The 22,774-nt window shown below is 41.2% G+C and overlaps 1 protein-coding gene across 4 annotated transcripts in view; it reads right to left on the bottom strand.

Moving 5' to 3' along the window:
- RASA3 (RAS p21 protein activator 3) overlaps positions 1–22,774 on the bottom strand; it is a 135,220-nt gene that overhangs the window by 47,277 nt on the left and 65,169 nt on the right. For 3 of the 4 annotated variants that reach the window (XM_086610699.1, XM_086610685.1, XM_086610693.1), the window contains exon 5: positions 11,351–11,427. In XM_086610699.1, the coding sequence (XP_086466825.1) occupies positions 11,351–11,427 (77 nt within the window). Of the gene's footprint in view, positions 1–11,350; positions 11,428–15,455; positions 15,467–22,774 lie in introns of those variants that run through there. The other variant, XM_086610710.1, reaches the window with a different exon arrangement.

Here is a 22,774-nt window from a genome sequence, read left to right as displayed (position 1 = left end):
CTGGAAAGAACTTGGTCATAGTACATAACCAGCTGTGCTCCCAGTGCAATAATGTACTCAGAAACATGAACATGATTTCTAGCTCATCTGGATGGAGAAGGGAAAGAGATACTTTAACAGTATTGCCACATACGCTGTCAGATTTCTTGCAATAACTTCCTCTCAACACATAGTTTTGTGAACAATAGAGTTAATGAAGGGCACTTCCTAGACATTGTGCACCATGTCTTCACTCTCCTCATACTTGCAAAAAAAACTCAGCTTCAACACCTGGGGCCCTGCGACTTCCCCTGTACCCTCCAGCTTCCCCTATTCCTATCACACCTTGATGTCCTCAGTTCCTGTTCGGCTACCTACCACTTTGGCAAGTGTTGCTCTTGGAGCAATAGACAGAGAATTTGCAGGGAAAAGTGCAATTTCTAATTTCTAAGGACCATCACATTGGTTCTTTAGAAGCTTCACCAGCATGAGTTTTGGATGGTGCCTGCCACAGTGCAGGAACCTGTAGGAATTTCAGCAGTCATTCAGAATGAAAGAGCATATAAATCTACCTTTGTATTATGTTAAATACCATGTACTTCAAAGAGCCTTTTGATACAGGTCATGTTGCAAGACAGCTAACTGATTCTTCCTAGGGCCCTACTTCAAATGTAATTGAACTGCTCCAGCTATCACCATTAAAGGTGATCAGTGAAGTAAAAACTGCAGGCGTTTGGGGTACTGTCAGCAAACCCAGGGTGTTAACAAGTCACAGTTCTCAAAATCATAGAATCATAGAATGGTTAGGGTTGGAAGGGACCTCAAAGATCATCTAGTTCCAACCCCCCTGCCATGGGCAGGGAAATCCTCCACTACACCAGGTTGCTCAAAGCCTCATCTAACCTGGCCTTGAACACCTCCAGGGATAGGGCATCCACAACGGATACGACAGGAATGCTCTCTAATGCCCCTAAACCATCCTAACAGTGTGACCTCAAGCACATTTAGAAATTAGAAATCATTTATTAAAGGATTTATGCTTGAATAATTTGCCTCCATTTATAATCCCAGACTATGTTTACTCTGTGTAAAACAGGAAGTACCCTCAAATTATTTAAGCAGTGGCACTGTTGAAACAGACTTAGAAGAGTTACATTCCAGTCTTGAATTACAAACTCAGTTTTATACATATTCCAGAGAGTCATGTGATGACAATTCAATCTCAAAATGGCAAAAACTTTAAAATACATTCTGCTCAGGTGGACTACTGCCAAATGGTCTAATCAAAGAAGTTGTTCTTGATTAGCATTACAGATAAGAAGATACTTGTTTGTGATTTGAGTAAACAAAGAATTTCATGAACAGAGGAGAAGCACTGAAGAAATACTGAAGAGAAAGCCAAAGAAGGGTGAAACTGAAACTGCAGATTTAGTGGGAAACCTGGCAGCAGGACGAGATGGTATGTATAGATGTAGGAAGGTTTGATGGAGAGTGAAAAATTTAAACTTGATTTAGGCTACAAAACAATCAAGAGAAGCTTTGGTGGGGATGGAGAAGCAAAGGGGAGAGAACTACTTAGATGGCAAGCAGTGTAACCTCAATGCTATCAGAGCTGAAAGAAAGGAATAAAAAAAGATGTGCTATGCTAAAGCCTTGGACAGAGATACATAACCAATCCTTCTCTCTTCCCCTCTCTACTCCCCAAACCCCACAGTATTGCAGCACTACATGATAAAAATACCAGATACTATGTGATTTAATCTCCAAGCAATTTTCCCCAACCAGTTTGTTATGAAACACATACAAGATTAAAAGCATGACCGAGATGCAATCCTGCAGGAAAAGGCGCAGCTTGATGCAGGGTATGCTCTCTAGAGAAAGGAGATTGTGACACATTCTAATGGATGCATGAGTTTACTGAAAATGAAGCCTGGAAATCACTTTATGCCTTCATTAACATTCCTTACCAGCAGCAAACTGGTAAGAACTCAAAATTTCTCAAAATACTATGAAGTGACCTGATTGATGCATACATTAAACTGGCCTGCTCGTAGTCAGCAACATCATTTTTTTCCCCTTAACTGATTCAGCTCATATCTCAGGCAGGAAAATAAGCTTCATTTGACCCTGAAGCAAGTTCAAAGCTGGCTGTATGCCTCTGCAATGGAGTAGAAACTTCTCTAAAGCAACACATAAACGTATGCTTTCTAAACCTAGAAGCAGCAAACCCAAGAGGCAGGGTGGCTCAGGGACCCATTCTGAATGGAAGCAAAGAGTGCTGAGAGCTGTAACAAGGCAGGAAAAGCGCCCACTGCCAGCTCTGGCCCAAGGCTACTCCCAGACTCAACAGGAGTCGCAGCCTTGCATTGGGCCAATGTACCATAAGGAGCCCAAGACTGAGTGCAGCTGCCTCACATAGTAGCAAACCAAAACAGTGTCATCAGCACACTGCCTCCATGAGGGAGCACCTCCTGGTTCCTGTCGACTTTTTTGCAGACCACCACCTCTAATTTGGAAAAGGCAGAATGACACACCACACTCAAGAGAGGAGCAAACTTGCTCTACACCACTGACAAGTAACCAGAGTCCACACACCACCACAGAAAACTGGCACGCTATGACAGATCAAAGAAATTGCATCAAGCTAAAGGGTCCCAAGGTTTTCTGCATTAAAATGGCATTCAGAAAAAAACATACATTCCAAAACAGCACAGAAAACCATTACCTAAAACTTTGCTGGCTTTCTGCACTCCGGCTTTCCACTCTTATCAGCATCAGAGATAGAGTCACAATAGATAACAGATAGAATTCAGTCTTCAGTGCCATAGGTACAATATAACCACGCATTGCCAAGTTCTCTCTTTAATCCAACCCTTTTACCTATTTCTGGGACCTGATGAAGATAGTTATCTACAGGAAAGTAGACTAGCTCCAATGTAAACAAGAAAAGCAGGAGATATGCTAGTTAGTACAGGAAAACTCTCAGATGACTCAAGGATGATGCCTGTATGTTTTAATTTTACACACTACTACTCCTGTAGTTTTTCAAGGTGTCTCCAAATGCAATCACAGGAGACAACAGCAAACCCTCACCAGACAAGATGGGATCATGTTTTCCTCTTGCTCTTAGATTAGGATGCAGACTGCTGATCCACAAGCAGGAATAGTCATTATCTCAGCCCTTCTAACTAGGCTTGATATAGGTGGCTTTGCCCTTCAGGAGCTGTGACTAGCGAAACATAGAGGCTGACCCTGTAAAATTTTCATAATGGAGCATCGTTTACCTTAACTTTAAAAACCTCACATTGCGTAAGAGAATTTTAAACAGTTACATAAAGTCAGACTGATTTAGGGCAATGGTTGCCAACCTGTGAGCAATGTGCTGCCCACGCCACTGTTTGGCAAAGCTCATGGACAAGGAAATTCAAATCTATAATGTGAGCAGTTGGAGAGGAAGGCCAGATGCTGCCCACTGCATGCTCTGTGCTCTACTCACATGGCAGAGAAGGTTGGGGAGCCACTGCCGAGTCCCAGCACTCCCACCTCTAGGCAGAGGCCTTCTGCTTCAACCAAACTTGACAAATGACACCTTCCTCCTTACCTCCCTCTTCCTCTTCAGAAGGGCTTTTAAAGCTCTTAAATGCTCACAGTTCAGTTGCTGTTCTCTTACTGACCCCTGAAGTGTTTATCTTAGGGATGTCATATCTACTTATTGTTTCCTTTCCTGCTTACTCTTGCGAACAGCCCATTTAACTATTTTCCACATGGTCAGAATACATCTTGTAGAGCTCTCCAGAGAGTTGCACGGCATTTAAGTTTAATTCATAAATTAATACAAAGCAGCCATGTCTTCCTCACCACAGCTATAAATGCCTCATTTATCAAATAAAAACTTTGGCATCGCTAATGTATTTATAGACTCATGAATCGCTTACTGGAAAACTGTGTTACTACACATGAGAGACAACAGTGGTACTAAACCACATACGTTATTATTTAGCTATATAGATTTACTGGGGAGGAGAACAAAAGGTGGGGAGGAGCTCTCCAAAGCAGATGTTTCCAAGTTTTTTTTTTAAACCTAAGAGACAAGACATAAGACAACACTTGAAGGAGCAGCTGGGGACACTGAATAAATACAGACATTTAAATGTGACTAATTACATACACATGCTGGAATTCTCAAAGGAAGATCAGGGAGTCAGGCTCCCAGCTCACGCTGACTTTCAACAGGAGTTCAGTGGCCTGTTCCTTCAGGCATGCTGGAAGTCAGATGTCATCTTGCTAAATACAGAACACTGCTTCTAAATGTTGCCTCTGGTAGTTTAACCACAGTGAAGCCTACGGATTTCTACAAAGCTATCCGCAGGAGCCCTCCTCTTCATTAAGTAAATATGAATGCATGTATCTGCTGATCTGTTGCTCCGTGAGATGAGAGAAACTTCTCTGGACCAGGGAACCACTTTTCTGTGCTAAACACAAACGTGCTGCGCAGAATCTAGTCTAATGATGGAGGGGAATGGTTTACAAAAGGTCTAGGGCTCCTTTCCGAGTGCTTCAGTTGTGAAGCAGGAAGGGTATCTGCATATGGAAAGTGGTGGCTCAGAAAAAAAAATGTACAGAGATGTACATGCTGTTGTTTTTCGGATGTATTTGTGGAATACAGTACACACACTCGGTTCATGATTTAGTTCAAACACTTCAACCTGGCATGGCTGCAGGAAGAACATCCTTCCCTGGTCCCTGCTGCTCATTTTTCTTCCTCTACATTAGAGAAAAAGAATACTCCAGTTTCTAGGATGGATAGGAAAGAAGCCTGATTCAGCTTAAAAAAAAAACATGAGAAAAAAAACAACAAACCCACACCATTGTTCAAGTAGCTGCCAGGAGCTGTGTGTCAGCACAGAGGGTTGGGTATGGACACAAGCAGAAGGAAGCCTGGGAAAGTCTTAACCACTTCTTCCCATGGCCTTAGTACCTTAAAACATTCGTAAAATCACAGGTAGATTTCTGGCGGGTGACAAACCAGAGACAGCCTTCACTTTACAGCTACAGTGGTAGCCACAACAAGCAGCAGCTGACTGTGCAGAGGGCCAGAAAGGCTGTGGCTGTAAAGAGCATGGAGGAAGACAACATAGATCTTCTGTGAGTGAAGGACAGAGAGGGGAGAAGTCAGAATCTACTGAATAAGACTTACTTTTTCCTAGCACTCAAGATGACTCACTACATGGCACAACAGTAGCAGTTAGTACAAATGCAGTTACATGAAGGTTCCAGGCCACAGTCCATACACGTTGTGGTTTACCTGACAAGCACTCAGGCAGAGGTCTGTGCTCAGCAGGCTGCAGGGCTGCACTCTCTGCATGACGTGAACATACAACACATCAAGAGCCTGCATCCTGGTACCCTAACAGGGACGTGAGAGACTTCGGAGACCCAGCTGACAACTGTGTCCAAGCCATTCACCATCAGGTTTCACAGCAGCCCACAAGTAGCATTGTTCCCAGAAGGAGCGTGCAAAAGTGAGAGTTGTGGTTCTTGCAGAGGATGACAGCAGGAGCTGCCAGGGGGATACAAGAAGTCTGTGTGTGGTGCCTGCATCTGTACTGTCAGGGTAACTTTTAAATCCACTAATGCTTCTCCTTATAATCTCTTCTGCAGAGATTCAGCCCGGGAGATTGTTCTGTAGCAGCTGGCAGAGACTAAGGCCTCTGAAGGACCCTGATGAAGCACAACAGCTTAGTAGTTTAGGGCTAAATGAAAGTACTGAATGCTTCCTAAGAAGAACCTATTGTGTAACAGTTTTTAAAATGATTTTTTTTTTTCTTCTTCTGCAGAGGCTAAAGAAGCTCACCTGCCTTTTGCATTTTTCAAATAATGTACTACTTAATGTTCAAGAGCTCAGCACTCAACAATTTTAATTTATCCTTCCATTCAGGTGAATTCTCCCATCCACCCATCCAGCTCTCTATGGTGTGCTCCACAGGACTGCAGGTTGGCTCAGCAAGGCTCCAGCTGCTTTCAAGGCTTTCTGGAATGCAGAGGTGGCAGCAACACACACAGGCTCAGAGGGCACACTGGTGAAGACCTATGGGTACGCTGGTAAGAAAATTGATTTTTATTTATTTTCTGGATAGGTAAAAAAAGTTTCCTAACTAGGCCTACTCCTCACTTAGCTTGCATACATGTCTTTGAAAACAAACACTATTCTGGGGCTTGAAAAAGCATGCATCTCTAAGGTATTTTTAAACAGCTGCCCACTGGAAGTAGCTTTTGTTTCTGCAGACCTGAACTGTTTAACCAGTTGTATCTATGAGGCCATTTGCAGGGTAGTGTTTATCTTTGCAGCTAAGAGCTCCACTTAAGAAAAAAAAATAAAATTTAAAATTTAAAAAAAGGAAGTCAAAGAAGTTCACAAGACAATTGTTGAAAACAGGCTGTTCTGATGAATCTAAGACAAAGGGATCCTACGTTCTTGCTCGTGGTTTTACAGCCTCATCTTACTTGCTCACTGCAACAAATTCATGAGGTGTCCACAAGAAAATCACTTATCTTCACAAAACTCAACTGGAAGCTGCACTCCCCTAATACACCCAGTCTCTGCTTTTCACTCATGGACTACCTCTAAGAAAGGTTCTGCCTCCCCTACCGTTGCTGTTCTTCCCACTGGCAAATTCTGGCTATGCAGACATTTAGTTGAGCATTACTTAAATTACCACACTCTTGTCTAAGCACTAGAACCAAACTATCTATGGACAAACCTGAATGAGATTTCAGGTTGTGTGGATAAACGTTAAGAGACACAGTTTGCTGTATAACTTCTTAAAGTATGTAGGGAAATAATCAGGGGGGCAAAAGCCCAACTGGAACTTAGACTAGCCTGCTCCGTAAAGGACAACAAAAAGTCCTTCTATAAATACATTAATAAGAAAAGGAGGGCTAAAGATCACCTCCAGCCCCTACTGGACACAGGGGGTATGTTAGTCACTAGTGATGAGGACAAGGCTGAGGTCCTTAATGCCTTCTTTGCCTCAGTCTTTAATAATAAGGTCAGTAGTTCCCAGGTGAGCTGGCCTTTGGTGTCTGAGAGCAGGGAGGGAGAGCAGATTGAAGCTCCTGTGATCCAAGAGGAACGGGTCAAGGATCTGCTTCGCCAACTGGATGCCCACAAGTCTATGGGGCCTGATGGTATCCACCCAAGAGTCCTGAGAGAGCTGGCAGATGTCATTGCCAAACCCCTGTCCATTATCTTTGGGCAGTCTTGGCTCACTGGGGAAGTTCCGCTGGACTGGAGGCTGGCGGATGTTACCCCCATTTACAAAAAAGGGCGGAAGGAGGATCTGGGGAACTACAGGCCTGTCAGTCTGACCTCGGTGATGGGTAAAGTCATGGAACAGGTTATCTTGAGTGCTATGAATGAGCACATACAGGCTAAGCGGGTGATCAGGCCCAGTCAACATGGGTTTATGAAAGGCAGATCTTGCCAATCAAACCTGATCACCTTCTATGATGGGGTGACCCGCCTGGTTGACGAGGGAAGGGCTGTGGATGTAGTTTTCCTTGACCTCAGTAAAGCCTTCTACACAGTCTCTCATAGTGTTCTGGTTGCGAAACTCGTAACTGCTATCAAGAACAGTGTGACCAGCAGGAACAGGGAAGTGATCCTGCCCCTGTACTCGGCACTGGTGAGGCCACACCTGGAATATTGCGTCCAGTTTTGGGCCCCTTGCTTTAAGAGAGATATTGAGCTCCTGGAGTGAGTCCAAAGAAGGGCGACTAAACTGGTCAAGGGGCTGGAAAATAAAACTTAAGGGGAGCGGCTGAGGGAGTTGGGGCTGTTTAGCCTGGAGAAGAGGAGGCTGAGGGGAGAACTGATTACAGCCTACAAATACTTGAGAAGGGATGGTGGGGAGGTGGGGGAAGGGCTCTTTACATTAGTGATGGGTGATAGGACAAGAGGAAACGGGTATAAACTTAGTCAGGGTAGATTCAGGTTGGATGTTAGAAAGAATTTCTTTTCTGAAAGGGTTGTCAGCCCCTAGAATAGGCTGCCCAGGGAGGTGGTTGAGTCCTCATCCCTGGATGTGTTTAAGAAAAGGGTGGATGAACTACTTAGGGATATGGTTTAATGGGAGGTTAAGGGACAGTTGGACTGGATGATCTCTAATGTCTTTTCCAACCTAGAAAATCTATGAAATCTATGAAAATCTATGAAAATACTGGACTACATTCTGAAGCGCTTTCCCCCCCCCGATGTTATCATTTCTCTTTCTTCATCATTCCCTTTCTCTTTCTCACTCGTAAGACACATTGCCATGAAAACCTGCACTAAGGGAACTACATACACTAGAAATATTTTTATTTCCCTTATCTAAACTGCTAAAGTCTACTCTCATTTATCAAATAAATAACTGCGGAAAACAGCCAGAGCCAGAGTGCCCAGGTCAGCTACAGAAGAGAAGATGGCAATGGGAAAGATGCCTTCAGCAGACAAAAGCTTGCTTGGGCTCTGATTTTTAAGTCTCGCTTCTAGGAGGCAAGGGCTGAATTTAAATCAAGATAAACTCTGAACATTATGATTCAGTGGGTAAAAACCTCAGGATTTTTCTATGCATTTCAGCTAATACATTGTATTTACGGAACGGTATCTTGCAAATCGCAGGTACAGAATGCTTCACAAATGAATTACGTATTTTCTCTGCATTGTAGAGAGTGAATGAAACAGTCTTCAAATCAAGGCCATAGAGGGAAAAATTTGAATAAAGATTTAAAACTTATCTGGTCAAATGAATAGAAAGGTAGAAAAACATACTGCGTGCTGCCATACTGTTAAAGTTGTCATTGCCGTATTGCTTTTCATGAAGCAAGAAGCTGCATGTGTTACATGTTAAGAACGACCTTTTCAGACACCAATTTCTAGCATTTCAGGAATTTCACTGAAAAATCCTTTGGTACCATAATGTTACCGGGTCTCATTTAACTGAAGACAAAACCTTTAAAAGAAAGCCAGCTGTGGCACAGCATATTCTCTCAGATCAAAATAGAGCAAGACAAGCACTTCTGAAGGTCCTTCAGTATACCGCCTAACTATTCAAAACAGACCATGGTGAGAGTGGAAGGATGTTCCAGTTAATTTATCTTTGGAGAGTCCCAGACATCACAAGGTCTTAACTCACAATTAGGGTTCAAAGGATATGGACAGAGGCCTTTGTAACTGTATCACACCACTAAGGAGTGCACTACGGACTTCCAAAAAGGCCCAAGGCAAAAAAAAAGTAACCTGGTATTAAGGACAACTGTGCTCCTTTTCCCTCTAAGCATGGCATCCTCCAGGCCTAGTGATAAGCCCACTGTCCTGTATGTCTCACACACATTCACACTCTCACACAGCAGAGGTACAGAGGGGTAGAAGGACAATAAACTGTCTTTTCCCACTTTCTATTTCCCCTCCTCCTGCAAAGCCCTAGAACCTATAGCAATACATATAACACTTTAACAACAGATGCCAGCCTAGGTCTTGGTACAGATGCAGGTTTGAACTCCGGTTTCTCAGAACGTGTGTGATCATCATCACTCGATTATATTCAAATCGCACAATGGAAAATGACACAATGACAGTCCTCAGGTAGTGGGAAAGCTGAGTCCTCCAGTTGGCGCGCAGCTATACTGACATAGCAAATTTTGCTCTGAAAGAGGTACAGCTGTGTTCCAGTGGCATTGTGCCCTGGTTAGTAAGTTCACTGGAGCTCAGAGCCTACACAGCAATTTGCACCAGACTATCTCTGTTATTCACTCTGCCTCATCACAGCAGACTGCGGAGAGAAGGATCTCAAATGTACCTACTCATAGAGCTCTGGTAGGGCCTGGATGGCTAGAGAGTATATGCACACACACACAAGATCACATACCCCAGCACGTCCTCATATCAACAGTGTCTAGAAGGATGGAGGTCAATCACGTAGCTCATGCTTGCATTCGTTAACAGGTCCTAGATGTATAGTCTACCATGACAGCTTATTAACAAAGCCTTAGCAAAGGCAGTAACAAAATGATGTCAAACACTGGTCTGAAAATAGGTCTGATTGGAATTTTCCTTGCAGAGCATTTTTTCTATTGACACAATTGTCAAATAGCTAGAAGTGTATGATACCAGCACTCCAATTTTGACAGCTCTTCTGCCAGACAGAATACAAAGATTCCTGACAGAAGCCAACCAGCTCTGACACTGCTCCCGAAGGAGCCACCGGAAAGGCTTTGGTGTGGTCAGAGAGCAATGGCCTTCCAGACTCCTCAGAAGAAGAATGTGAAATCTTGACTCCCATCTGAGTCCTGCAGCTTCTAGGTTTCAGTTAATTTGAGTAAGATTGGATGACTGATTCTGAGACTGCTTTAATAACTGATGGCAGACTTTTGTTTGTTAAGTCAGCTCCATAACACTCTGTCACCAGACAAGTTGTGCTACAAATTCGCTTAGCTGGTGTCGTGGTTTAACCCTAGCCAGCAACTAAGCATCCACCTGGTGGGATAGGGGAAAGAATCAGAAAGATAAAAATGAGAAAACTCGTGGATTGAGATAAAGACAGTTTGATAGGCAAAGCAAAAGCTATGCAAAGCTTTGCAAATAAGCAAAGCAAACCAAGGAATTCATTCACTATTTCCCATGGGCAGGCAAGTGTTCAGCCATCTCCAGGAAAGCAGGGCTCCATCACATGTAACTGTTACTTGGGAAGACAAACACCATCACTCCATCCCCTCCCTTCCTTCTTCTTCCCCCAGCTTTATATACCAAGCATGAAGTCATATGGTATGGAATATCTCTTTGGTCAGTTGGGGTCAGCTCTCTCACCTGTGTCTCCTCCCAGTTTCTTGTGCACCCCCAGCCTACTCACTGACGGAGTGGTGTGAGAAGCAGAAAAGGCCTTGACTCTGTGCAAGCACTGCTCAGTAATAATGAAAACATTCCTATATTATAAACACTGTTTTCAGCACAGATCCAAAACATACCCCCATATTAGCTACCATGACAAAAATAAACTCTATCCCCAGACAAAATCAGCACAGCTGACAAGGTCCTTAATGCAAATCAGAAGGATATCAGTAATATCCTTTGATGTCTCTTTAGTATTTATGTCATGACTAAATTGGATAAGTGTTTTATTAACACTTAAGACTATTAGGAAGAAAAATATGTAGATTGTACAGAGAGGAGAAGAAAAAATGAGAATATCTCACATCCTATAAATTCATAAAGATACAACATTCAACTTCCAATCAATGTTTTGATTCTTCCAACTATTTTGCAAAGAAGCATTGCACACCATCTGTAATTAGTGTGATTCTCATAACTCTGCAGATACATTTCAAATCCTACCGTGTTGCAAGCTTATGGCAGACGACACCAGTGTCTGTTATGACTTCACTCAGTCTCAGCTCAAGGTGGACCTTCCCCTGAAACACATCAAAAACATTATATGAAAAATTAGTTATATGCATAGCCAGCCACACCATTCCAATTTAAAACAAAGCAAGTCAGTTAAGGCAAGTAATTCCAGGAAGAGTTTAAAATTAAGTAACAGCTGTATAGCCAAGGTATTTCACCTGCCAGAGAATCCAGATTAGTAGCTATTTTGCTAAATTTCAGTGCCTAATTCCCACCCTTATCTATCTCTGTATGTTTTACTAATTGAGGGATATAGAGCATCTGTGGTCTGACACAAAAATATTGTGTTGCAGCTTCATCTATATTTAGCATTTTAAATACTAAGGAAAGATCTTCAACACAATAATTGAAAAGATATCACAGCCGTGTGTTATAAATGAATACCTACATGTTTTAAACATTGGAAAAATAAAAATTATGAAGTAATATGAACTGTGAGACAAATATCAGTAAAACTACCATGAGCAACTAAAAAAAAAGTTCAACCATGTGTGCCAGCATTCATAGCATCTACTATTACAGAGTCTTCAACTCCTTACCATGGTACTAACTTTATTGTGACCTGGGCCAAGATGTTATGCTCAAATATGCTACAAAAATAAAGGCCATCACGAGTACAAACTGCATTCCTCTTATTAACTCTATCACATTTCAAAACACAAGCATCCACTCCCACTGGCAAAAACTCAGCACCACTCTTACAGAGTATATATAGTAATTGCAAAATACATTTTGTTATTGACCTATTCTGATACGTCAGCACTGCCCGATCATCTCCTGCAAATCATCACGGCCAAAATTGAGTCATTCACCTTCGTAACTGCCTCTCCTCCACCCTTTTTACCAAAGTACCCTAAAAATCCACCCTGCTAGTTAGTCAGAGCGCTAATGCTAGTGTCGTCTTTGCCTCAGATCTACCTCAACTCATACACAGGAGTCTCTTGTTACTCTTTTCACAAGGTCTTCTGGATTTGACCTTTCCTCTTTTTGCACATGACCAGAACTCTTGCCAGAGACTTCACTATCTCTTCTGACTGGTTACAACAACCTCCTGCTCTATTAACAGAGGAAAGTGAAGATCAAACCCTTGCCTCAAGTTGCACCTATGCTGCCAAGATCTACTTCCTCTACAGCAGATTTGTCTGGACAAAAGCTAGTGAGAGGAGTCCAAAGCAGAGAAGCAAGTGCAGTAACAATTAAGTAGTATGGACAAGCAGAAGTTCCAATCAAGCTCATTCCCTGATCCTCTTTCTTATATTTAGCAGTATAAACAAACACTGAAGTCAGCACCTGAATACTTGTCCTGAAGAAGCCTGTAAGAGATTCTGTTTCTTATTGTGACAGTCATTCTCTCCCCTCCCTTGTATGCCCCTTTCTCAGTATCATTCTTTCTGCACTGTCTTGAATGCACGCTTCGTGCTTTCCTGCATTTCACGATTTCACTCCTCAAACCTCTACCACCTACTTATACTTTCAGTATTCTGACTCAGTAGTGGTTTTTCCTGTCCAAGGGCTGGAATGTAGGCCTTTCAAGTACATGTGGCAGATGATACTGGTGTTTGTCCAGAAAACAAGAAAAAAAGACCTCTCCAGGTTGTATGAAAGCCCACGTTGCAGAGGTATAGCAGCCACTCGCGGACATTTTGACCAGCAAAGGACCCAAACCTGTGTGGGAGTTTAAAAAGAGGGCTCCTGCCAGATGTCTTTTGCATCATTTTAAACAGAACAATAAAACAAACAACGCAAACCCCAAACATGTTCCATTTGGCTGTCAGACTCCTGATTCTTCATGTCTGTTTCAGCAAGACACGAATACGTCAACATTTGTCATTTTCTTCTAAACTGAAGCCTGTCCTCACGAATAAGAGGATTTCTCCACACAAACGTGTAGAGCCTCTTCAAGACCCATGTCTTTTAAGACTCAGTACCACTACAGTGCCCATCACACCCATGTGTAACAAGAGCTAAGCACACAACCAGCTGAGAACTCTAGTTAAGCAGGACAATTTTCTGGCTTTAGTTTTACTACTTTCTCCCTTACTTTCACTGTTCTTTCTTCCACTGGTCACATTTTATCACAGAAGCTAAACCACGATTCTCTGGAGAACAAGTTTACGCCATGAACCTGTAAAAACACTGCTGCCATCTCTGTTCATATCCTGCATATTACCTCTACTAGAGAAATCAAGAGTAACAAAAGTTTTGAAGAAATTAAGAGACAGAGACTTAAGAACTCTAGAGAAATTATACCTTTGTAGAAAAATACCAAGAAGGGAAGAAGATGTCTTTATTGAAATTTCTGCTGATCTTAAACAAAGGCAAGACTGACCTCTCTCAGGAAAGAAAGAATGCTCCACTACACTTAGGTGAGCCTGAATGCAATCGTCCTTACAGTGCCAATGTGCTCAATCTCACACAGACTATGACGGAAGCTCCCTTGTTTAGAAATTAAGCTGCAAACATCTTTTTAAGTCAGCAGTACTTCACACGTTTTCCCAGCTGCATTAAGGACAAAAACACAGTGCTGCCTCCTTTGGGCTGAGAGCCATTTTTTCTTGTAGCTCTCATTTTTCTCTTGTGAAGACTTTGAAAATGGTCAGCTGCTCAAAAAGTGACTCAAAGCTTCGGACAGGAAAACAGAGGTCATGGGATCACTGGGACTGGCAGCCCTATGACTATTCCCAGAACACCTCCTCGCTTCCAGTTAAAAATTAAAATACATTAATACATTAAAATAAGGCTACAGTAACATACTTGCAGGCTTAATTTACATAAAATGTAACTCCTACATAAACGGAATGCTTTTTCCCAGTCAATTATATCGTTACACAAAACATAAGGATTCATCTGAATAAATTTACTGCTGGGCTATCCCATTATAAAATACTGGATAACACATTTTTCAAAGGAAAGAGAAAACTATGCAATGAATCAGTATCATAAAATCAACAGTTAATCTAATCAGCAGAAGGTCAATTGATCACCTATACTGAATTAAATGTACTGCAGAAACAGAGAGTTGGCAATATCTTTATTTACTGAGAATTTATAACAAAGAAATTCTTACTTTTATTACCAAAAGAACTACTGTGGTAATAACAAGAGCCTCCAATTGTACTGGGTGTGCACAGTTACTGACAGCATTTACAAGCAGGAAAGGTCAGATAACGCAGATGGATAAAAAGTATGCTGTCCCTGTTTTACAGCTGACACAGTGGCTTGGTCCTGCTCAACAAAATCCCTGTTGCAGAGCCAGCAATTGATTCTAGGATCAGTCTCAGGCCTGTATTCTAGCCATAAAGCTCTTTTCGTTCAGCACAGAGAAAAAAAAAACTCAAAGAAGCTGGAGGTTTGACCATTTTTAAGTAGAATGCATTAATTACTAAAACCATTTCCATAAAAAAAATATTTCAGGATGTTCCTAGAAGCAGCTATGCTCATTAGCATACTCTTCACATTTGGAAGGTTAGGACTTTTTCAAGGAACAACTGAAGAAGTGCCAAATCAACTGCTGAACACTTCCTTTTTCACAAAGTCCGGCTGATATGGATGGGTGGGTTCACAGGTCATACGTACTTCCTAATCACATCTAACATCACATAATGGGGCCAGCTGGCTTCCATTTTTCAGTTCTTGATTAAAGAAGCCACCAGTAGACTGAATATCTTGTAAGGAAATCAGTAATAAACAAAACTTTTAAAGGGTCTTACTGAAGAAAGAAAAAAAATACTATGTTAAATATCCCCTTCACTAAAAAAAAAAAAAACTGAATCAAGTTCCAGTCTTGTTAACATTCTCATAATGCTAACAGGTATCATGAAGAAACACAGGCAGAGTTATCTGAAAAAACAAACTGAAATTGATCATAAGCTTACAAGGAAAAGAAAAAGCAGAATAAAAGTCCTGTTTTTATAGATCCAGGAAATGACTGTCTCCAACCACCTCATTTCTCCCTGGAATGCAGCTGAGAGTTACTGTGGACCGAAACCCCAGAAGACAGTCGTAAAGCAAGTAAAAGTATACAAATACTACCTACCTGTACCATGTTTCCAGTAGTTACAAATTTGCAGCTTAATTTAAACACAGTACATTGAAGCAGAAAAGAAAACACAAGACCTCAGGTTATCCTAAAGTTATTTTTATGACAAAGTTCTGCCATCCTGGCTTGAAGCACTCCAGCAGGCAAAGTCACCAGGACACCACTGGGAGCCATTTCTGAGTGCAGTTACATGCACGCTTTTTGGCCTGGAATCTGACACACACCATGTGATCCAGCGACTGAGTGTCGATTCAGATACAACATCTGATCTAACTCAAAACAGATGCGGTGTGGTTTTTCAGGGAAAGAGTTATGAAAAAACACTGACAAACATTAGGAACTTCTGTGCTCTATCAAAGGCTTTAGTAAAAGCACAAAAGGCTCACAGTTTGCCTCAGTTCAAAAGACAGGAGCCAAATCTACCCAAATCTCTTAAATCGTATCTTTAAGGAAGTATCAACCAGATCTCCATCCTTTTTCTTACTGTGAAAGAGGTTTTAGAAATCTTTCACTTTTTAAAAACATCAAAGGAAAAGAAAACTCTTCACTGTTAATTTTAAACAAAACCACATAAACTATACAATCTGCTTACTTAAATACTAAATATCAAGTTAATTATCTTCATATACGGGATTCACACAGCACTAATGCTCTCTTCTACAAAAGAACAATAGCGGGTATCACAAAAACTCCTAAACCAAAGATATTTATCTGCTATCAAACCTGCTGGACAGGAGGTTTGCGATCATCCACCATTCTACTTCTCACTAGCCTACCCAGTTTTGCTCAGGGCTTTCCCCTCCAAGAGGAGAGTGCATCTGCATGGAAGTTTTCCAAATATTTATCCCACATGGGGACCCTTATCCCAGCACGGTTCCCCAACCTCATCAGCTCTGCAGCTCAACTCAACTCTGCTCATTGCTCAGGAGTGTGCAAAGAGGGACTGGGACTCACCTTCAGCTCTTTTCTCTTCCTCCTGCTGGTACAGAGTAAACTGCAAGCAGTTTCACCCCAGCTCTTGGAAGACGGAGGAAAGAAGAGATGCAATAGGGACAGGTTGTAGGAGAGGACTAGGCTAAGTCACTGACATGACAGCTCCTCATTATTTTGGAACCTTAAACTTAGGATTGCGACACCCCTGGTGCATTGGTTTCCTCTCCCTTGCTGCAAGTTGTCTGGAGAAAGGAGCGTTGGAAGAACTCAGTGTTGCACACAGACCATTCCGAATATGGATAACCTGCGCTGCTGCTTTCTCTGCCTTTCCAAATTTTATTTCATTATATAGCAAATGTTATTAGACAGATCCTGTCTACTTTGAAACTCTCTTAGGCAACTTTCTGAGTTGTCACTTTCTGGCATTGGTAAAGCTTAAAAGCAATCAATAAAACTGACCCAAACTCTAAGGGCTCACTAACTACTGTCCATGAGAGTGGGAAAGAAAAAGGGTGCAGCTACTGCTTTAAGTAAATCCAGCCCTCCCTTATTATCAACAGCCCCACATAAGATCACAGCCTAATGGCAGGTTGGAGAGCAGGAGGAAGAGTGTGTTTGCTGTCTACGTTTGCTGCTCTAACAGCTGCTCCTTCCTTTAGCAGACGGCAGCAGGCGGCTGGGGAAGGTCTAAGGATCATGCTCCAGACCACGGCCTGCCTGCCGGACCACAGTGCAGCACACAAGAATCTGGAACAAAATCCAGTCTATCACTGATGAAAGTGCAACAGCTCTAATGAACACTGCATGGATTCATAAATGCTAAGTAAAGCTGAACTGACGTCTGCTTGGTCTCTGTATGTGCAAGTGCGTCAGAGTTGTTCAGTAACTGGGAAACATCTTCCAATGGCACAATGTTAGCCTTCCTCTTTCTCTAAAGGAAAAATACCTCCATATGGTCAAAATCCTTATAATTAGTCATGTTTTCCTCTCAAATACTTTGATGGGATACAATACATAGATACTGTAAATGAAAGCCACCTGGCTTTCATTTCCCCAGACAAACTGTGTTCTGCAGATAAAGAATCCAGGTATGTTATTTTGGAATAATGTAAATTTTTTGTTCAGCAGTAAGTGTTCCTTACCACATGCCATGTTACTGACTACCTTTTTAAAAGTAACAGGCCAAAACCCTTTGCGCCGGTAATACAATGCTCTTACATTCACACAGGGAGGAAGTTTTGCCACAAAGCATGATCTGGTCAAAAACTGGTCTTTTCGTTTATTACAAACATTATTTACCATTGTTGACATATGATTCAGTTCTCCGAAATAATTTTGTTGGTGGGCACAGAGCCTTGAGAATCTTCCCACCTTATCAAAACAAAGATTTCATCTGTTTTCAAAACAACTTGAAGAGAGAAATCTAAAAGCCACTGTTCATAAAACAGAGGGTAACACCCATTTATTTCCTGTGTGTGGTGGAAAGCTGATACCAAACCTGGAAGCAGCTGCTTCTTTTTACAATTTGCATATACCCGTGCTTACAGTAGGTTACACAAAATGCATCAGTGACTCGTCTTTACGCTAGAAGCACTTAAATACCTACACAAAGATGGTTAACATCAGTGTTAGACAGTGGGCATGCAATGCTCTTAACTGTTTAAAAGAGTAAATTTTGTCAGTCACTGGAGTGAAACAGCCCTATAGAGCTGCTCCTCAAGAAAATTTGCTCAGCCTAGTTTTTCTTAAGAATATGGGTTTGAAGATAATTAGCATCAGAGCCGTGTCAGTTCAACAGGATTTGCTCTACATATATAAAAAGCATTGACTTATACAGAACAGGAAGTAGGCAGATATGGGAGAAATGATAGCAACTTCCACAATATTATGAAGGTAGGGTGAAAGAAAATAAGAGTAACACATTTCAAGCTTCCTCTACAGATCTGGGATAATCTCTGTCACACAGGACTGAATGGAGAAGAGCTAATTCAAAAGCTTGTGCTAAAAGCTTGGCTCTGTGAAAGTCATGGCAAAACTCCCACCCTGGCAAGGCCAGGATTTCATTCATGAAGCCTCACACTTGGGATACAGATTCTGCATTCAATGGGAAGGTGCTCAAAAAGCAGGAGAAGTTTTTTTGAGTGACTGGATGTTTTTTTGAGTGCTCTGGATGCACCCTTCTAGTTAATATAGAGGAGCCATTTCAGAGCCAGCAGTGATTTCCCGCATGACAAAAGGATTTTAGGGTACTGTCCAAACATACCTGTAAGTAATGTTTTCCACTAACGATGTAGAGTCATTGACCTGATGTGGAGTCATCTGACACTCACATCAGTCTATACTCAAGAAGAGGCACGTTTAATCAACAATAGTCAAAGATCTGTGTAGGCAAAATGCTAATGTGGTGGAAGGAGGAGGAAGGGCTTTTGGTGTCTGAAGAAAGCACTTCTTAATATGAGTAAATCTTTTGCACAAAGCTTTGAGTACAGAAGGTTAAAATGTGAGACAATTTTCTTCCTCAGTGTTGGTTATCTGCCCTTTATACGCCTTTTTTTTTTTTTAAGTTGATAGCCAAATAGATATGTTTCAGACACATCAAAGTTCTTATGAAGAGGAAGAGGAAATGAGCAATTTTCAAGTTTTTGTGTCAGACTGTTTTGCCCCAACAATGAGTTTTACATAAGACCTTGAGAATGACTGGCTTTGGAAAAGCACTCTGTCGTTTAATGCTGAAAACTCAGCTGTGAGAGAACATGACCATTTCACATTTGTCCGTGCTGTGGAGGAAGTAACTCAAAGCACACTTAAAAAGGGGAACTTTTACAGCAAGAGCCTCCACGGGAAAACATGTCAGAATGATCTAACTCTCCTTGCATTTCTCCCCCGCTTTGGCATACAGAGACTACATGATTTGGAGTATGCTGGTGTATTTTGATATTAATCAGAGTGTCTCTGGATCTTTAACTGCTTCACTGATTACATGTACACAAAGGATATCTGGGTTGCAAAGCTCAAACTTCACAAAACAGACTTGAACTATGCAGGGCAGTTACTGTGAAAAGAAAATGAAGGAGAGAACTACTCAAAAACAGGAAAGGCTTCAAAGATTGCATATGCACTTGGGCTTAAGTTCTGTTGAGAACACATGGACCACTGAGAGCATCTGTCATCTACAGCCCCAGGCAAATATCTGAATCAATCACTGTTGGGTAAACTTCTGCATCTGAATGAAAGGCAAACATTCGTGGATCAAGGGAGATATACACACAATAGCATGTCAATTTTCGCTTTGAGTTCTCAAAACGCATGAGAATGAGAATATACCAGGTCCTGAAAGACAAATGACCAGTAGAAGAGACACACGTCCCATGGAAAGTGTGCAGTATCATGTTCTTACTGACTTCAAAAAGCTTAGAAAGTTGTGTCTTCCGTTGCTAGTTCATCCACTCCGGCTGAGGTTGTCTGATTGTTCACAGTCTATTTCAATGCAAAAGTTAAACCATTTTCAGTAATGGCTCAATTCCTGTTTTACTTTCCACTGAAATGTTTGAGCACTTAGTACTGTCAGACACTGTGTATTTAGCTCTGGGAATTGTAACATCCCACTGAATGTCACAGTGGATGGAGATACATCCTTCTGATGGTGCCTGCCACCGAAGAGTAGGCCGGCTCCATCAGAAGATGGGAACTTCCTTCAACTAAATCTGCACAAATCCACCTGGTTACAGCTGGGTGAGAAAACAAGTTTCCAGTCTGGAAAGTTAAGCCATGAATTATGCATTTAACAGCTGCTGTCAAGTTTCATTCTGCATTCTGTATAATAAATCTTCCTGATAGCATTTAACAAGTTTTAGTATATTTAAAAAGGAAATATTCGGAAATCATTTAATTTCATATTTGTATGCCAAACACAAATACAATTTTGCTGGAGTTTAATAATTTGCTCTCCACAGAGCAGCTCGAATTTAAACTACTTACAGCACAACAGTTTAATCACCCATGCTGTATCTAAACAGCATTCAGGGTATATGCTGACAGGACTACAGCAGACTATGCAGTATGTGATTTTCAAACTAGTGAGAGCAAAACCAGCCAGTAAGATGTGAGGGCACTGATTTATCAACAGAATAAAAGCCTGTCGACCTCAAGGGCAACTACAGCCCATTACTGAATGACACAATGCTGTATTCTGATGGCTACTGTTACCCACACACTCAGATGAAGGGAAATTCAGGTGCTCCTGATTATCTTAATAAGCCAGTTTGCTAGATCAAATGGAGAACCAAAGCCACAAAGGGCATGTGGGTGAGTAATGCCCAATCTGCACCCGTGGGCCAAGCAGCTGCGCAGCACCTGTACTGCTTCGTGTTGGACTGTGCACCACACAGAACAGCATCAGCGGTGGTGAGATTACAGACCTCTTAGCAGCTCTCAGCCTAGATGGACAATGCCCTCATTTGATGACCAATCATGCTGGACTCTGGTACATCTTGCTGTCAAACAATAAATGGATGTGCCATTAAAGCATCTGACAATAATGCTCATATCTATGCAGGCTGACAATTAACATAGTCCTGCCGTCAGCAACATCCTCGTCTGCCATTAGGTTTATCAAGTCAGAATCTTATCTTGCACTCCTGACAATACAAAACATCATTATAAGACAGCAAGAATTAGCAACTTTGGAAAACCATAAAACTGAATAAATGCAGAGCCTCAAGCTAAACACCTTGGCAACTGTGTTTGATGTAGTTATACATTACCACTTACTTTTTTTAAAAATATATAGGCTTATTTATTTTGTACAGTATCAGAATGCTTAAGAGGTACAGCTTTCGATTAAAATTTGAGAAAACAGCACCAAAATAATGTTATTGGAATTTGAGTGGATTTCTTAATAGAATTCTATTTGTTTGTTTGTTGCATTATTTTGCACTCACAAAAAAAAAGCAGAATCTCATCATGACATACTATTCCCTTTCTATGTATGAAGACAGAAAACAGTACTGCCATTTGAAAATTTGTACCATTTCTGGAACTCATACAAGTGAGCTCCAAACCATGTCAAGAACAAAATATTAAACTATCCTCATTAAACTTGAGATAGACAGCTCAAAATGCCCATTTTTACATCAGAAATGTTATTATCTTTAATTTCAAATCAGTTCTCCTGTTCTGAAAAATGAGGCCCAATGTGTCCCAGAACTGAGCATCTGAGAACCATGGCACCCAAGATGACTAATATTTCAATAATCCATTAATTTTAAACTGGTTTTTAGTTTCTGATTGGGCTGATTGATCTCCTTAAAACTTGGATATTTTCAAGCTTTGCACACAGTAAAGAAAAGTCCTATACAGGCTTATCACCATCACCCAGTTTCTTTCATATCATGGCCTAATGAATTAGAAACTCGGTCCCTTTAATACTCTTTCTTTTTTTTTAATTCCTCACTCTGACTTGTATGAGCTCAAGCAAGTCACATTCTTCCTGACGCTTATTCTCACTGTATTCAAAGTGTGGGAGTGACAGTAGTCTACCTTAATACGGTACTTAATACATAACTAATATCCATGAAGTGCTCTGCAACATGGAAAACAGTATTAAAGCCACTGGTCAACAAAACCAGAAGTAAGATGCAGGAGTTCCCTGGCATGCGGCTCAATGGTTAATCCACTAGATTATGTGGCCAATGAGGACAACGGCTAGAATGACAAAACTGATAGTTGACACATTAAAATTGCTTTTTGGCTACTAGTATTTGCATGATTCACTGCAACATGCTAACTATTTAAAATTTCTTAAATTATTTTCCCTAAAATCAGGGAAAAACTGAGTCACTCTGTGTAAATATTTATCATTAACACAAATTTTCTTTTTTCTCTTCTAAATGAAAAGGTGTTTAGAAAAAATACAACTGTATTTGTTACAACAAATGTAACAAAATACACAGAAATGCTCCTTCATTTGGCTATCTTCACTTGCATATGAATTCATACAAAATATTTACAAATCTGCTCCCACTGCTATGGAAAACAAAGCCCTCTTGCAGACTCCTTAACATAAAGACCGCGAAACATCTAAGTAAATGGATAAAATCACCAGAGTGCTGTTCATATTTACACTAGTTGTAATAAATGCTTATCATGGAGTCCAGAAACAGCTTTTAACAGTTGGGCTCTTATAAAGATACAAACAGCAGAAGTGATAAACTGTACAAACAATTAGAGAGAACATGCTTTCCAGCAAACATTGTTCTCCTCATCTCTCCAGAAGTTAGAGCTGCCTGCAAACCTTTCTGTTAAGAGTTCACAGCTTACATTACCAGTGCTGTCCTAGAAAGCACCCTGGTCTAAAGAGCTTCCACAAGCTCACCCTGTGTAAA

The sequence above is a fragment of the Tauraco erythrolophus genome, chromosome 1 (genome assembly GCF_009769465.1).
Source record: "Tauraco erythrolophus isolate bTauEry1 chromosome 1, bTauEry1.pri, whole genome shotgun sequence".
Lineage (NCBI taxonomy): Eukaryota > Metazoa > Chordata > Aves > Musophagiformes > Musophagidae > Tauraco > Tauraco erythrolophus.
Note: the sequence above shows the minus strand (reverse complement) of the source record. Positions and strands in the feature narration are given on the sequence as shown.